Source organism: Hypanus sabinus, chromosome 7 (assembly GCF_030144855.1).
Source record: "Hypanus sabinus isolate sHypSab1 chromosome 7, sHypSab1.hap1, whole genome shotgun sequence".
Classification (NCBI taxonomy): domain Eukaryota; kingdom Metazoa; phylum Chordata; class Chondrichthyes; order Myliobatiformes; family Dasyatidae; genus Hypanus; species Hypanus sabinus.
The window spans coordinates 148,122,307-148,139,345 of record NC_082712.1 but is presented as its reverse complement, the minus strand read 5'-3'; the positions used below and the strand labels follow the sequence as shown (position 1 = coordinate 148,139,345).

Below are 17,039 nucleotides of genomic sequence, written 5' to 3'. Positions count from 1 at the left end.
ATTTACTGAGATAGCCTCCACTGCTTCATTGGGCAGAGTATTCCACAGATTCATCATTCTCTGCGAAAAGCAGTACCTCCACATCTTCATCCTAAATCTACTCTCCCGAATCTTGAGGCTATGTACCCTAGTTCTAGTCTTACCCACCAGCAGAAACAACTTTTCTGCTTCTATCTTATCTATCCCTTTCATAATTTTATGTGCTTCTATAAAATTTACTCTCATTCTTCTGAAGTCCAGTGAGTACAGTCCCAGGCGACTCACTCTTTCCTCACAGTCTAACCCCCTCATCTCTGGAATCAACCTCGTGAACCTCCTCTGCACCGCCTCCAAAGCCAGTATATCCTTCGTCAAGTAAGGAGACCAGAACTGTGCGCAGTACTCCACGTGCGGCATAACCTGCCCTTAAATACAATCCCTCTAGCAATGAAGGCCGACATTCCATTTGCCTTCTTGATAGCCTGCTGCACCTGATTCAAGCACAAGCACTCCCAAGTCCCTCTGCAAAGCAGCATACTGCAATTTTTTTAACCATTTAAATAATAATCTGCTTTCATTTTTCCTTACAAAGTGGATAACCTCTCAATTACCAACATCGTACTCCATATTGCATTGCACATTCCACTGCACACTCACTTAACCTATCTCTCTCTGTATCTTCTGCACAATTTGCTTTTCCACTCAATTTACTATCATCAAACTTAGATACACTGCACTCAGTTCTCTCTTCCAGATCATTAATGTCTATCGTGAACAGTTGCAGGCCCAGCACTGACCCCTGCGGCACACTGCTCACTACTGATTGCCAACCAGAGTATTACCCATGTATCCCAACTGACTTCTTTTTATTAGTTAACCAATCCTCTATCCGTGCTAATACATCACCCCCAACTCTATGCATCCTTACCTTATGGGCACCTTTTATGCGGCACACAATCCAACGCCTTCTGGAAATCCGAGTAAATAACTTCAATCTGTTCCCCTCTATTCACTGCGCCCCTTATATCCTTCAAGAATACAGGTAAGTTTATCAAATAGGACTTGCCTTTACTGAATTCATGCTGCATCTGTCTGACGGATCCATTTCTTTCCAAACGCCTATTTCTTCTTTAATGATAGCTTCAAGCATTTTCCCCAACTACAGTTGTTAAATTAACTGGCCTATAGTTTACTACCTTTCCCCTACATTCTTTTTTATAACAGTGGCATGACATTCACTGTCCTCCAATCCATTGGGACCTGCAAAGAATTTTGGTACATTATCACCAAAGCCTCTACTATAACTTCTGCCATTTCAGTACCCCAGGCTGCATTCCACCAGGACCAGGGGACTTGTCTATCTTCAGGGCCACAAGTTTGCTTAGCACTACCTCTTTAGTGTCAGCTATTGTACTGAGATGACAATTACAGAGAGAACTTATGCCATCTGCATCAAACCACTGCAAACTTAAACTTTACTAACTGCTTGTTTCACTTCTTTCTTCCTCACTCATTCACATTGGACATTCTTGCACATCATTCCTTCTTATTTTCTCTTCCATTGCCCAGGTATACTTTCTGGGTTCAAAAGTGAATTAAGTGCCCTTGACTGGATCTGACCAAGGCACACACTAAATAAAAAGCTGTACAAATTTGAGAGAAAAACCTACAATTTCCTCAAAACCATTTATTCTATCACAATAGAAAAACATTTAGACCTAGAGATATGCCTGCCTTACTTCCTCTAACATCAATCCCACTAAGTAAATTCCACAATCCCCACACTCAGCCATGAGTTCATTTTTAGATTCATTGTTTTATTTCTATTCTCTTCCTCCTTTACATTCATAACAATTGAACCCCCGGATTTGGCTAAAAATTATTTCAGCAGAAATTTTATTGTAACAAAGTAATATTAACTACAACGTATTTCCACTTTCATATTTTGATTATAAATGAGAAATTCTGCAGATGTTGGAAATCCAAATCAACACACAGAATCCTGGAGGAACTCAGCAGGTCAGGCAGCATCCACTGAAATGGACAGTCAACGCTTCGGACCAAGACCCTTCTTCAGGGCAGATTTTGATTACGTAATAGTCTGTTCAGATGGACAGTTTCAAAGTGAAAAAAGATGATAAATAAAATAATGAAAGCCATACCGATCTTCATAAATGATGTACTTTTGGTCAAAGGTTTGATAAATTTGTAAGTTCAAAAGAGCCAATCTTACCGTTTGCATTGATTGGAATGGAGCAGCATTCACATTTATGCCACTGCTGTGAAGAGGTTTAGTAGGAGGTGCCTTGAAAGCTTGTGACTGGGAAGCAACAGGAAGTGCTGTTGATACTGGAGTCTGTTCAGAAGTCAGTGACATAGTAGTCTAAGATATACAGAAGTTGGAAGACCAAAGAAAGTTACCAAACCACAAATAACTGTTAGCGACTTCAAAACAGCATCTTCAACCTTACTGCATAAGTAACTGAGACATAGTCATAGATGATAAGAATTTTACATTACTAGTTAATCCTAGAACAGGACATGTCCACAAAAGCCTGATTGTAAAATCCAATCATAATTTCTTGTTAAGTTTTGGAAAGAATGCAGAAATAAACATTTACCATTTTTTATTCTAAATATGATGACTCAAATCCCTTGAGTAATTATGATTTTAAACCTGTTGGGCTGGCACAATATATCTAAGCTGAAAATTACTGATACTTTGATTAAAAAAAGCCAAAATTCAAAAGTGTAGTATATACAATCATGAAAATTTACAAGGCCAATACAAAATAGAACCTCAGACTTGAGAACGCTGGAAATGTTAACATGCCTACTATGTGGTTAGTGCAAGATGGCCCCCAATGTTGCTCTATAACATATTTACTTAGAAAAGGTGAATATTTTTGGAAATGGGTGAAAGTGAAGAGTACCTAGTTTATTGTACCAATTTTATGTACTTGTGTTGTAGTTACCTGAATAGATTCAATGGAATCTTTTTGGGTTCTTTGCTCTGTCATATGGGAAGGCTGGTACATAGGCTGAGAGGGTGCATATGGTTCAGTTGTGGAAGACACTAAAGGTACCTTAGTAATTAAAAGAAAACAAACAGGAGAAAAGCTTAAGCATTTATGGATTGCACCACAGGGACTTGGCAAAAACAGATTTAGCTGGAATGGGTCAAGTTAACACAATTATCAATAGTTAAAATCCTCCTTCTCAAATACATATTAATAAGCAAATGGATGTCAATATTGAAATTTCTATTAATATTTTTACAAAAAGTCTGTCATTAATAAGGATAAAACAAGAACATTTTATAACAGATATGTTACCTTAAATAAAATACAATATGCTTAATCTACCAAGGAGTTAAGAACTTCACAATGGAAATCAATGAAACAAAAACAATCACACACCTACTCTGAGTTTTACTTTCTAATATAGAGCATGGAGCAGAGTACTTGGAAACTGGAAACATCACAAGGTTTAAGCATTTGCAATAAATGCTGGCAACATCACCCCTCCTCCCACCCAAGACCTAGATTTTTAGGTGGCTCATGAAATCAAAGGATACTACAAAGTTAAAATATTTCAGCATATGGGAAAAGGAAACCTGTATTTATATACTGCTTGCAATAGGTGAGAGATCATTTCTACATTCACCCTCTCTTGTAGCCCATCCCAGCCTTTAATGTCCAATGTTTAGTCTGTCCACTTTTATGGTTCTAATGTGCCTGCTACTACTTCTAAGAAGTCAGCCGTCATGCTTCATGTGCACTAGCTTATGTGACAGGTGATATCCAAACATCTTACACCTCTCTTGCCCCAAAGGCACACCCATATAGTAATTTACACAATATGGCCACAATACTTAGAGAATTTGCACAAGAGCATCTTCCAGCATGGAAGCAAGCTACCCTGCCTAAAGAGCATGACACAGAAGAATTTGTACTTGATGCCCCAGAATGCACAATGGATACAGGTTGCCTATTCACTATTGGTGAAATTGAAACAGTGCAACATGCACTAATGTCACACTTGACTGCATTGTTAAAACTCCAATTTGTTATAAAATTAAATAAATGCTTTTCTTCATATAAATATACATCCTAGCAAAAATATGTCCAGGTTAGTAGCTGATGTATTTACTTCTAATTTATCAGGGTCATTACACATCAGTAAATCAAAAAGTTACAAAGATTAGAAGGTAAACAATGGATTTTCTTAAGGTCAGTAAAAAAAAGATTGATCAAAGATATTTGGTAAATGCAACACACACAGGGAAAAAGTTCTGCATTTCACAAGATACATTATGGCAAAGAAACTAAAATGTCTCCAGATGAGCAAAGTCAAAATGACAAATCCAAATATCCTTAATTCCATGTCAACATCAACAAACACCACTGCCTCTGCCTCATCATGTAAAATTTGGATAATGAAAAATTTCCTTATACAATGTGTAACACTGCAAATTCAATAGCTAGCCTGTGAAGGTTACAGTACCTGTGTGGCTTCTGACTGAACAGAAACTGCATTGGGCTGTCCATGCCTGGATTCACTATGCACTATGGAAAGGACAGAATGACAACTAATCACAACAGCATAAAACCAGAAACATTTTCCTAGAATTGTTAAATCTTAGAATTTAATCTAAAATAAGTCAAGTTACCTTTTACCCAGAATCAATTAACCTAGTAACTTGAGCCTTTGCTTTTAACAATATACCATTTAATATAGAAACCAATCATACAAACAGAACTCAAAACAAAACAATTTGTTACAAAGTTTATACAGTTAATTATAGAACCATTCACAGATCTCAGCTTACTGTGAAGACGTGATAACCTGGAATTTATGGTTCAAAAAATTACCTTGTGTGCAAACCATTTGTTGCATCTCCATGGATTGTGCCGTATTCATGGGCTGCACTGAAACAATTGCAGGGTCTATTGCTTGACTCTCAAACTCAAGCATGGATTCCTTTGAGAGGAAAAGAAGAATCATTTCCCACTGTATGTTTAATATCAAACTTAAGGTGAACAGGAAGCTTTCATCAGAAACTATACAGTATACAATGTGTATCAATAGGGACTCTGCTGCATAATACACTAGCTCTGGTGAAATGTTATCAAGGAGAGATATTGAAAACATTCACCATTATGTTTTTATTTCACATATCAACATTTCTAATTTAATGGTAGGAATACTTTAAGTAGAGAATTGATCAAGTCAGATGGATATGCACTTGATACCTGCTAGGAGGACACATACAGTTATTTGAATAACCCTTTTCCTTCAGAAATCAGATCAGTAATGATCATACAGTAGGCCCTCTCCTACTCCTAATCATGTTAATCGTCATAGATTTGTGTTTATTCTTTAACACACCCAGCTCGGAGAAGGGGTTCATTTGGTCCTTCAATGACTTCTGTTCTGAACTGTTCTCCACATCACTGTGGAACGTAAACATCTAATGAACTTGCTAGTTTCTACTGCAGAATCTGCAGACATTGTGAAGAAAAGAGTATAGATTACATAAAGCTTGTAATTACATGCTTCCAGTTCTCCAATGTGATTGTACATGTAGGATTGGAAAACTCGTATTACATGAAAGCCTAATAGCTCCCATCCTTCCTCCATTACACTGAACTTGCTATTTAGTCTCTTAAGTATTATCGGTAATTCAACTATCTGACCACTAATAAACCATCACGGTGGAGGCAAAGAAATAAATGAAATCTTGTTTGAATTCACTAAGGGGATAAGTACAGCTAGAGATATTTGAATAGTCTGGAAAAAGTCAGTATTAAGCCTGAGGTGCCCAATGTCTTGGAATACATACTGCAAATCTCCAGGGCAGGATTAGACTGCCCCCAGAATATTATTGAGAACAAGGGCAGATGCTTCAGAGCAAATTTCTATAGATGTACAACAGAGAGCATTCCGACTGCTTGCACTACTGTCTGGTATGAAGGTGCCATTGTACAGAACTGGAAAGCTGCACAAGTTTGAATCTCAAGAAGTGGCATCCACATGCCTCTTCTCTTTGGTGTCAGGGAGATAGTACAAAAACCTGAAGAGACACACTCAACATTCTTGGAACATCACCATCTCCTCCATCAATTTTCTGATCGGACCATGAACACAATCTCACTTTTTGCACTTATTATTTCATGTATGGGTTATAATAATTTATGTATTGCATTGTACTGCTGCCGCAAAGTAACAAATTTCATGACAGTCATCGAAACATTTCCAGTGGTTGAATACTTATTAACAGAAGGCCAGGTTCAAGCTAAGTGGTGAAGTAATGAATTACTCACCCAGCTTTGATCTGCAATAGCAAATTGTAATTATTATAAAATGATATGACATCTGCAAGAAAAAATAACTAGATTATGGATAAAGAGAAAAGATGGAGACTAAATGGATTGAAATTTAAAGACAAATATTTTATCTTGCACTGACAGGGCAAACTCAATTGCCCAAATGTCAAGTGAGATGGAAAGCCAAATTTTGTCACCCAATTGTTATCAACAAAAATGCAAACAGCAGTTAACTGTTCTCAAAACAAACCTGGATTTAAAAGTTGTCACATTAAAACATTTATATTCAAACTGTGGATTTTAGCTCTTGAAATAGATTTGGATAATACCTACTTGAATAAAGTTGAAGGTTCCTTGCATCTGTGCCATAAGATCTTGCACCCTCTGCCTCCTGACCAAGGGATCTGAGGGAGCAACAGTGTTCAGTGCATGATTTTCAGGTACTGCTGGTGGCTGCACCTGTTGCTGTGGTTGCTGCTGCAGTGAATTTACAACCTACCAAAGAGAAGGTGGGGATTAATGCAGTACTTTCACCATTCTGTTTTGTATTTTGTACATAATTGCTGACCCTGACACAAAATCATATTTTTTTTATTTCTTATTTATACATACAGGACCTAATAAGGCCGTCCAGTACTTTGAGCAGCGCTGCTAGCAACCCACCAATTTAATCCTAGCCTAATCACGGGACAATTTACAATAACCAATTAACCAGTATGTTTTTAGACTGTGAGAGGAAACCAGAGCACCCTAGGAAAATCACCGATACATGGGGAGGACATACAAACTTCTTACAGAGGATGTCAGGATTGAACTCCGAACCACAACGCTCTGAGCTGTAATAATGCCTCGAAAAGTATTTCTCTTTTTAATCCAACCAAAAAAAGATGGTAAGTTCTCAAACGTCTTTACCGCATTGAGTTAGCCATCAACATTGAACATATTGTTATTAATTTCACTTAATTAGCAACAAATGCATCACACTAAGGGCACAAGCACAAAGCTGTATTTGCTCAAAAAAAAAGTTGAAAAATTAAGTGGCTTATTCTATTGAAGTATGTTTTTACAAACCCAATTTCCAGAAAAATTGGATTTTCCAAAATGCAATAAGAACAAAAATCTGTGATATGTTAATTCACGTGAACCTTTATTTAACTGACAAAAGTACAAAGAAAAGATTTTCAATAGTTTTACTGACCAACTTAATTGTATTTTGTAAATATACACAAATTTAGAATTTGATGGCTGCAACACACAACAAAAGTTGGGACAGAGGCATGTTTACTATTGTGTTACATCACCTTTCCTTTTAATAACACTTTTTAATCGTTTTGGAACTGAGGATACTAATTGCAGTAGATTTGCAACTGGAAATTTTGTCCATTCTTGCTTGATACAAGACTTAAGCTGCTCAACAGTCCGTGGTCTCCGTTGTCTGATTCTCTTCATGATGCGCCATACATTTGCAATAGGAGATAGATCTGGACTGGCAGCAGGCCAGTCAGGCACACACACCCTGCGTCTACAAAGCCACGCTGTTGTAGCCCGTGCAGAATGTGGTCTGGTATTGTCCTGCTGAAATAAGCATGGACGTCCCGGGAAGCGATGTTGCCTTGATGACAACATATGTCTCTCTAAAATTCTAATATACGCTTCAGAGTCAATGGTACCTTCACATACATGCAACTCACCCATGTCGTGGGCACCCCCATACCATCAGATGCTGGCTTTTGCACCTTTCGCTGATAACAATCAGGATGGTCGTTTTCATCTTTGTCATGGAGAACTCGGTCCGTTTTTTCTGAAAACTAGCTGAAAAGTGGACTCATCTGACCACAGCATACGGTTCCACAGTCTTTCGGTCCATCTGAGATGATTTCGGGCCCAGAGAACTCTATAATTGTCACAGTAGCATGACGGTTTCTTAGGCAGTGTCACCTGAGGGCTCGAAGATCACGCGCATTCAACAGTGGTTTCCGACCTTGCCATTTACGCACTGAGATGTCTCTGAATTCTCTGAATCTTTTCACAATATTATGTACTATAGACGTTGAAAGACCTAAATTCTCTGCAATCTTGTGTTGGGAAATATTCCTTTTGAACTGACTAAAAATTCTCTCACAAATTTTGGCACAAAGGGGTGAGCCACGACCCATCCTTGCTTGTAAAGACTGAGCCTTTGATGGACGTTACTTTTATACCCAGTCATGATACCTCACCTGCTACCAATTAGCCTGCTTAATGTGGAGTCTTCCAAACCAGTGTTACTTGAATATTCTGTGCACATTTCAATCTTATTTTAACTCTGTCCCAACTTTTGTTGAGTGTGTTGCAGCCATCAAATCCTAAATTTGTGTATATTTACAAAATACAATTAAGTTGGTCAGTAAAACTATTGAAAATCTTTTCTTTGTATTTTTGTCAGTTAAATAAAGGTTCTCATGAATTAACATATCACAGATTTTTGTTTTTATTGCATTTTGGAAAATATCCCAACTTTTCTGGAAATGGGGTTTGTATATGCTGTCCAACAACCTCATGGAAAATAACCTCTTATAATACTGGTACACTATGGAACTGCAGAGGGTGAGAAATAAGCCCATACACTGCTATTATATGATCTAAAATAATAGTATTAACCACAGCACCAGAACTAACTTCACAATTCTGGTGTGAGTGAGGAAATAAGGCCAATGTTGGCTCTTGCTATTCAGCGACACTTACTGCAAGAAAGTTTACTATAAAGAATATTACGCTCTATAACCAATCTGACAATTGCATACATCCATATAGAAGAATGCACACTCATGATGCCAGAAAGATAAACTACTGTGGAAATGTATCCAGCCCCAAGAATCAGCAAACTTGAGAGACTTAGGGAGTCCAGGGGACGGAAGAGCCAAGCATTCTACAAAGCCATGTACCAAGTCATTGGTTTTCAATGGCTGCAAACATATTCCAAGCAATATGACACAAAAAAAGGTTACCTCAACAGTTTCTGTATTCCAATCATCAGCTTGCTCTTTTTGGCTACTGCTAAATTGTGTCTCTGCAATGAACTGTCTGTTTACAAACTGAAACACAAGCAAAATATTAAAAGATCACCACCAAGCTGAAAAAGGGAATTCCGAGTTCAAAATGATAAGGGTAATTTAGCTATCAAATACAGCAATGAAGTAAAGCAGTTCAAAGATGAAATATTTGTCTACCTGCAGAATTTAAATGAATTTATGGTGTTTTATTGGCTAACTGCTCTGCCTTTATCATAAAATGACAATTCTTTTAGGGAAGAGATTTTCTGTGACAATGCTGTATAACTTAACCATCCAGGTTAAATCAAGTTCACAAAAATACTGAAGGAATTCAGCAGATCAGGCCGCATCTCTGGAAATGAATAAACAGTTGATGGAAGAGGGAAAAAACCAGAACAAGATTAGTGGAGGGGAGGGAGGACAAGCTGGTCAGTGATAGATGAAGCCAGGTTGGTGGGGGAGGGGAATGAAGCATGAAGCTGGGAGGTGACAGGTGATAAAGGAATCTGATGAGAGGAGAGTGGATCATGGGAAAAAGGGAAGAAGGATCACTGGGGGAGGTGATAGTCAGGTAAAGAGTACCAGAAATTAGAACAATTGATACGCATGCCATTTGGTTAGAGACTACCCAAATAGAATGAGGTGTTGTTCTTCAACAAATGAAGTAGGTGACCCCAACAGATTGACATGTAAAGTGTTGCCTCATTTTGAAGGACAACTTGGGGCCCTGAATGGACGTGAGGGAGGGGGTGAATGGGCAAGTGTCAGGAGAGAGATTAGCAGGGAGGGAGTGGACGAATGGACAAGGGAATTATGAATAGAGGGATCTCTGCAGAAAGTGGAGAGTGGTGGGAGGTAAAGATGTGGCTGGTGGTAGGGTCACGCTGAAAATAGCAGAAATCGTGGAGAGCGATGTGCTAGATAGAAGCTTCGTACACCAACGCTCACCTACTGTACCCAAACAAATAAAAAATTACAGAAGCTAGTAACCCAAGGCCTGAATTTGCAAGCTGACTTGAAGCACTGCACACTTCTTGCAGTTATCTTGTCAATGCAAAGTTTCAGGTTTATTCCATACAGTTATCTATAACACAAAAATGAACTGTAGAAGTCATGCAAGTTGCAACTTTCTTGCAAAAGAACAGATTTGCTATCCAAATTTGCACATGTGCATTGCAAAGCAATTTGACAAACTGGATCCAAAACTGGTTTGTCAATAGGAGGCAGAGGGTGAGAGCCAAGTGCTGTTTCTACCACTGGAAGTATTGACAAGTGATATACCATAGAATGTCTAATGGCACCTTGATTTAACTCAGGTAATAGAAAGTGTTTAATTTTGGGAAGTTCAAGCAGGCTATGATATAAAGACTGAATGAAAGGACCCTAGAAAGTAGGGAAGGACAGAGGGAACTTGATTCAGCCTTATTGAAGTCCATAGATCGCGACTAACGCTAATCCCTCACTGAGCTTAGCTTGGATACACTGTCAAAAAACTTCAAAATAAATTCTTCAAATTTATGAAATATGATCAGTGCACAGTCATGCTGCATCCAGACATGACCTCTCTCTCAGAAAGCTGTAGAGAGCTTGGAAGTGATCTTCTAAGGACAAAGCTATGCATGATAGGATGCATGAAAGCTACATGATAGGATGGTCACCACACAATAGGAAGGATAGGGTGCAGAGCAGATTTGCTAGGATACTACACAGCATGAAACACCTCATTTTTGGAGAGAACCAGGACAAGCAGGATATATACTGCTCAGAGTAGTACATGAAGAGGAATAGGTAGGGTAGATGGTGAGAAACTTTATGCTATGGATGTATCTATGACCTGACAAAAGAGGTTTTTAAATGTAAAAATTGGAAGATTTTAAGGGGGTTTGAGAAAGAAATATTTCAACCCTGAACATTAATGAGATCTAGAAAGTATTTGACTGCATGTCGGGAGATATTCCCATAACATTTCAGTGCAATTTAGATGAGCACTCGAAGTGCCTTGGACTAGGAAATGGGGTCAATAGACAGATACCCAATAATTAGTAGATGCAGTGGGCCAGGTCTGGCTTTCATAATGTCTGACTTAACAAATTTACAAATTTTACAACTTTCTTCTAGCTGACTTGACTCCCACGTCTTCTGGAAAACTCTGGCTGAGATTTCATGTGAGTTCCCCTCCCCCCAACAGTGACTTTCTCTTTGCTGCTCTCCCAGAAAGTGGCAACTGGTGAAGCACCAGGGCAAAAGTTGCTGTATGCATAGTCTCTCTCATCTCAACCACTGAAGCTTGCAATTCCTCCAGTTTACATAAGTCTCTTGGTGACCTCCCTCACCAGCTCCCTTTTCACACAGTCACTCAGTTTTGAGAACAGGCAGATTTACAGCTGTGCTGTATACTTTCAATGTCTTGACGATCGACTTAACTGTACTCGAAGGGATATTTATTGGATCCAACTCCTCACAAGTGCTTTTCAATAATCTTTGCACAGAATTGTTTGGATAGTTCTTTGAGCAAACACGAGGAAATCTGCAGATGCTGGAAATTCAAACAACAACATGCACAAAATGCTGGTAGAACACAGCAGGATAGGCAGCATCTATAGGGAGAAGCGTTGTCGACGTTTCAGACCGAGACCCTTCATCAGGACTAACCGAAAGGAAAGATAGTAAGAGATTTGAAAGTAGTGGGGGGAGGGGGGGGGGGCGCGAAGGGTCTCGGCCCGAAACGTCGACAGCACTTCTCCCTATAGATGCTGCCTAGCCAGATGTGTTCTACCAACATTTTGTGTGTGTTGTTGGATAGTTCTTTTGTCTTCGTGGTGTAGTTTTTGGCAGGATACTCACCAAGAATTGGACCTTTCATATACAAGTGTATTTTTACTACAATCAATTGAAACACCTTGACTGTACACAGCAATCTCTATTTTAACTAATCATGTGACTTCTAAAACCAATTGGCTGTACCAGTTATGATTTGGGCGTGTTATATTAAGGGTGGGGAGTGAATACTTAGGCAATCAATTATTTTGTATTTCACATTTGTAATTAATTTAGCACACTTTTTAGAGGTCCGTTTTCCCTTTGACACAAATGTATCTTTTTCTGTTGATCAGTGTAAAAAAAACATAACACTCCTTACCTCTCTTGCCTCCACGTCAGTTTGCTCCACATATTCTTCCACTGCTTCAGGTTCTATAAAAGTAAGGTTAATTCTTTGTCTTTATGAATGAAAATATTAAATAAAATGCAGCAGCAATATTTTGCAATTCAGGACCATAAAAACCAAAATACTTGAGTGAAAACGGTAGGAAAGAAGAATTTCCTTGTCTCCTTCAAAACAGTATCATCTGATGGTGGTCTCTGATCTAAGACAGCATCCATGACCTTATATTAACGTATCTGGCCTCTTGCACTCCTTTTGCCTCTACTGTACAAGATTATTTACCAAGGGATTTGAAACCAGAAAACCTAACTTAGATGCAGTGCAGCCAACAAATCCAAAGTTGACATTAAGCCACTGAAAAATATGTCTAAAGAGATCCACCTAGAATAACTCAAGAAGTGTAAATGACACCCTTAACACTTAAACCATCCTTTTTTTAAAATCAAAATTATGAAGTAGTGCACAAAACACAATAAGCCAACAAGGAAACAATTGGCTCTGCTCAATTATTCACATCTAATTAAAAACACAATTCTCAAATCAGTGCCAAATGCAACAACATGACGAGAGAAAGGAAAACCACAAAACACAGCACCAACATTGACCAGAACAAACTACTAGCTGCCAGGGTGAACCTCTGAGTCAGCATAGTACTTTAAGATCTTCCAAAATACATCTTGCTTTTACTGAAATAGCTAATGTGATATCAGGATCACATTATTCTGATTTCAAATATTTAGATACAATGGGTCCTTCTACCATAGAAAAAGCAAATAGGCTAGCTTTCAGAGTTGGAAACCACATTAGAGAGTGCACAGGTAACATCAAGTACCATCCAGGCTCAAAAGTTACAAAATACTTTTCATTGTCTGACATTGTACTTCATATGAATTTTTACGATGCAGGTTAACATGTTAGCTTTAATCAACAGAAAGAGCATGCCTCTAAGTATGGAGTGTACAGTGGGCAAATGACATTAACTAGTATGTTAATGTCATTTATACGACATCAACGTATACGTTATATATGTCAATGTATATGTTCGTATAGAAGGCATCCATGTCATAAGGTAAATTACATAAATATTCAATTAAAATCCAGTATTACTTTAGTTATTTAAAAAGCCACGTACCCATACGCCTTATTAATTTTCTATGCAGAAGATACAAAATATTAAAAAATCAGGTTAGATCCGAACAAAATTATGAGGATTCGAGAGCTGGGGTGTAAGAAAGGGAAAGTGTAATAACAGACACTTGGTTAGTGACAACTGCAGCACTGAGTGTCTGTTACACAAAAAGCAATATATTTGAATTTAATATATATCTCTCAAATATTCTTTTACTGTAAAAGACCATACAGACTAGCTTCTTACCTGGTTCTGGAGGCTGTTCCTCAACAGGCACTGGTGAAGGTTCCTCCTCTTCACATACACCATTCTGGTGATTATGAATACTGTCAAAATAGCCACTCTGTAGGAGTCTATTGACAATTGCCTTAAGGTTCTTGTCTAGAAATTAGAAATTAGTTCATCACTTGACTCTTCTGAAAGCAAATCACAATGCTCATTAAATTCAATTCACTCTTTAAATCCTTCAAAATATTGATCATCAAATTTTCTTTCTACTTTTCTACTCTGGATAATAACCTCAACTTTCATGTGTCATTCATTTAACTGTCCTCTTCCTTGGAGTCATACCAGTGAATTTGATGTGAACCCTTTTAAAAATGTGCATATTTTCTCTAAAGCAAGAGGTCTAGAATTATGTATAATCATATTGTCCTCCAAAATTTTATTGTAGGTTTAACAATACAGCTTTACTGCTGCCAGTTTCTACTGAAATATCTATGTATTGGAGTATCCATAATCTTCAGATGTGCTCTGTGACCTTTACAGTCCTAGGGCATCATGCAGAGCAATACGAGTAAAGGCCTCCCCATCAATCAGCACATCCACACAAAACAGCATCCATCATCAAGGACCCCACATGCTCTCTTCTTGCTGTTGTCATCAGATAGGTGGTACAGCAGCCTCAAGACTCGCACCACCAGGTTCAGGAAAAGTTACCAACCATCAAGCCCATGATTCAAAAGAGATAACTTTACTCCATTTCACTTAACCCATCAATGAAATGTTGCCAAAACCTATGGACTCACTTTCAAGGACTTTTAATCATATTTGATTTGTATTGCTTTATTTATTATTATTTCTGCATTTGCACACTGGTTGAACATCCAGTTGGTGCAGTCCTTCAGTTACTTTGCTACGGTTATTATTTTATTATGGATTAATTGGGTATCCCACAAGAAAGTGAATCAGGGTTGTACATTGTGACATATGCACTTCGCTAATAAATTTATTTTGAACTTAATAAAAATTTGTGAACATATTTCAGTAGCAGTTTCTGATGTGCAACACTTAAAAACTATACTATATTGCTCAGTCTACTGTATTTTTGTTGTTTTTGAATTTCCTATCAAATGAAATTTCCATTCATCTAGCCAGTCAATGGCCATGAGCTATAATGTATAATAACCATTACATTAATATACATTTTAATGCTACCTTCCACTAAATACAAATTGAAGGTTTGCATCAACTGTAGTTCTAAATCCAACCTCATTGAAATACAGCCAAATAAATTCCTCTACCACTATCTTCTACAAAACCCCATACAAAAAGTTCAGTCTTTCAGCATCATTATTTCTATCCCTTACACAAATGATTACATTTTAATAACAAATACAAAAGTTCTTCACGATATCCTACATCATTTAAATGAAAAAAAATCTCAACTTTTCCTCAACTAGCCACCACCAAAAGAGTGTTTTGTTGAATTCAAAGGCACATCTTCCTGGAACATAAGAGCACAGAAACAAGCCTTTCCACTCAAATGGTCCATACCAACCAAGATGACCCATCCAAATTAGCCCCATTTGCCAGCATTTGGTCATAACTTTCTAAACCTTTCCAATTAGTACCTATACGATTGTCTTTTAAAAGTTATTGTACGTGTCTCAGCCAGCTGATTCCACAGACACTGCCCTTGGTGTAACCAGTTGCTCAAGTTCCTCTTATCAAATAGGGGTTTAAAAAAATGTATATTCTTGCTTGAATAGGAGAGCATAAGAGTAATTCCAATTCCATTTGTCTAAAGCAAATAAGCTTAATATGACAATTTCTTTGTTAATGTATCAGATCGAAGCATTTTATCCTAACTAGAGTTTTTGTTGTTAATTTAAACAGAGGAATATGATAATAAGTAGCATCTTCAGAATTTTTTTTCAGTTCCCCCCCCCCTCACTGCACTGAAAATCCTTGTAACTGAGATAAAGACTAATGAATAGATGAATAGTGCTCACAAAAGATTTGTGAAATTTGTTTTGAGTACTAAACGTTTAACTTAAATACAAAGGCCCAAACAATGGTGTCATTGTACACCAGTCATTGAAGGTGGACATGTAGGTACAGCAGGCGGTGAAAAAGGCAAATGGTATGTTGGCATTCATAGCAAAAAGATTTGAGTACAGGGACAGGGAGGTTCTACTGCAGTTGTACAAGGCCTTGGTGAGACCGCACTTGGAGTATTGTGTGCAGTTTTGGTCCTCTAATCTGAGGAAAGACATTCTTGCCATACAAAGAAGGTTCACCAGATTGATTCCTGGGATGGCAGGACTTTCATATGAAGAAAGACTGGATCGACTAGGCTTATACTCACTGGAATTTAGAAGATTGGGGGGGGGGGGGGGGGGGATCTTATTGAAACGCATAAAATTCTAAAGGGATTGGACAGGCTAGATGCAGGAAGATTGTTTCCGATGTTGGGGAAGTACAGAACGAGGGGTCACAGTTTAAGGATAAAGGGGAAGCCTTTTAGGACCGAGATGAGGAAAAACTTCTTCACAGAGAGTGGTGAATCTGTGGAATTCTCTGCCACAGTAAACAGTTGAGGCCGGTTCATCGGCTATATTTAAGAGGAAGTTAGATATGGCCCTTGTGGCTAAAGGGATCAGGGGGTATGGAGAGAAAGCAGGTACAGGGTTCTGAGTTGGATGATCAGCCATGATCATACTGAATGGCGGTGCAGGCTCAAAGGGCCGAATGGCCTACTCCTGCACCTATTTTCTATGTTTCTATATAAACCATCACTTGGGCCTCCATTTATTGTAGATTGATCTTTCAGGTAGAGCAAACTATAATTTGAAATGAGACTTGTCAATTACAAAAATGCTACTTTGAACTTATTAAGCATGGTAACTACTTCAGCACACTTGAAAATCCCATTGACCAAGTGGCATAAACATGCATTTTGATTTATTTTAAAAAAATTCTCAAGTACTTCATTTAAACAATTTCTGTCGAGTGTATTTATTCAAATTTCAGCATTAATAACAACATACACAACTTAATTTAAGCAGCTGAATGATAAAAAGATAGTTTAGGAAGCATTAATGAAAGGGCTTCCTATAATCAAAAACTATGCTGAGAATAAAGTTAGCTTCTGATTTGAACTTCAATGGATTTTTTTTAAACAA

The 17,039-nt window shown here is 37.9% G+C and overlaps 1 protein-coding gene across 2 annotated transcripts in view; it reads right to left on the bottom strand.

Moving 5' to 3' along the window:
- The window catches only part of caprin1b (cell cycle associated protein 1b), an 89,623-nt gene that overhangs the window by 22,636 nt on the left and 49,948 nt on the right, over positions 1–17,039 (bottom strand). For both annotated transcript variants that reach the window (XM_059975946.1, XM_059975947.1), the window contains exons 6-13: positions 13,879–14,013; positions 12,480–12,532; positions 9,296–9,382; positions 6,642–6,803; positions 4,854–4,962; positions 4,486–4,547; positions 2,955–3,065; positions 2,213–2,362 (exon numbers count right to left, since the gene is read on the bottom strand). In XM_059975946.1, the coding sequence (XP_059831929.1) occupies positions 2,213–2,362; positions 2,955–3,065; positions 4,486–4,547; positions 4,854–4,962; positions 6,642–6,803; positions 9,296–9,382; positions 12,480–12,532; positions 13,879–14,013 (869 nt within the window). The remainder of the gene's footprint in view (positions 1–2,212; positions 2,363–2,954; positions 3,066–4,485; positions 4,548–4,853; positions 4,963–6,641; positions 6,804–9,295; positions 9,383–12,479; positions 12,533–13,878; positions 14,014–17,039) is intronic.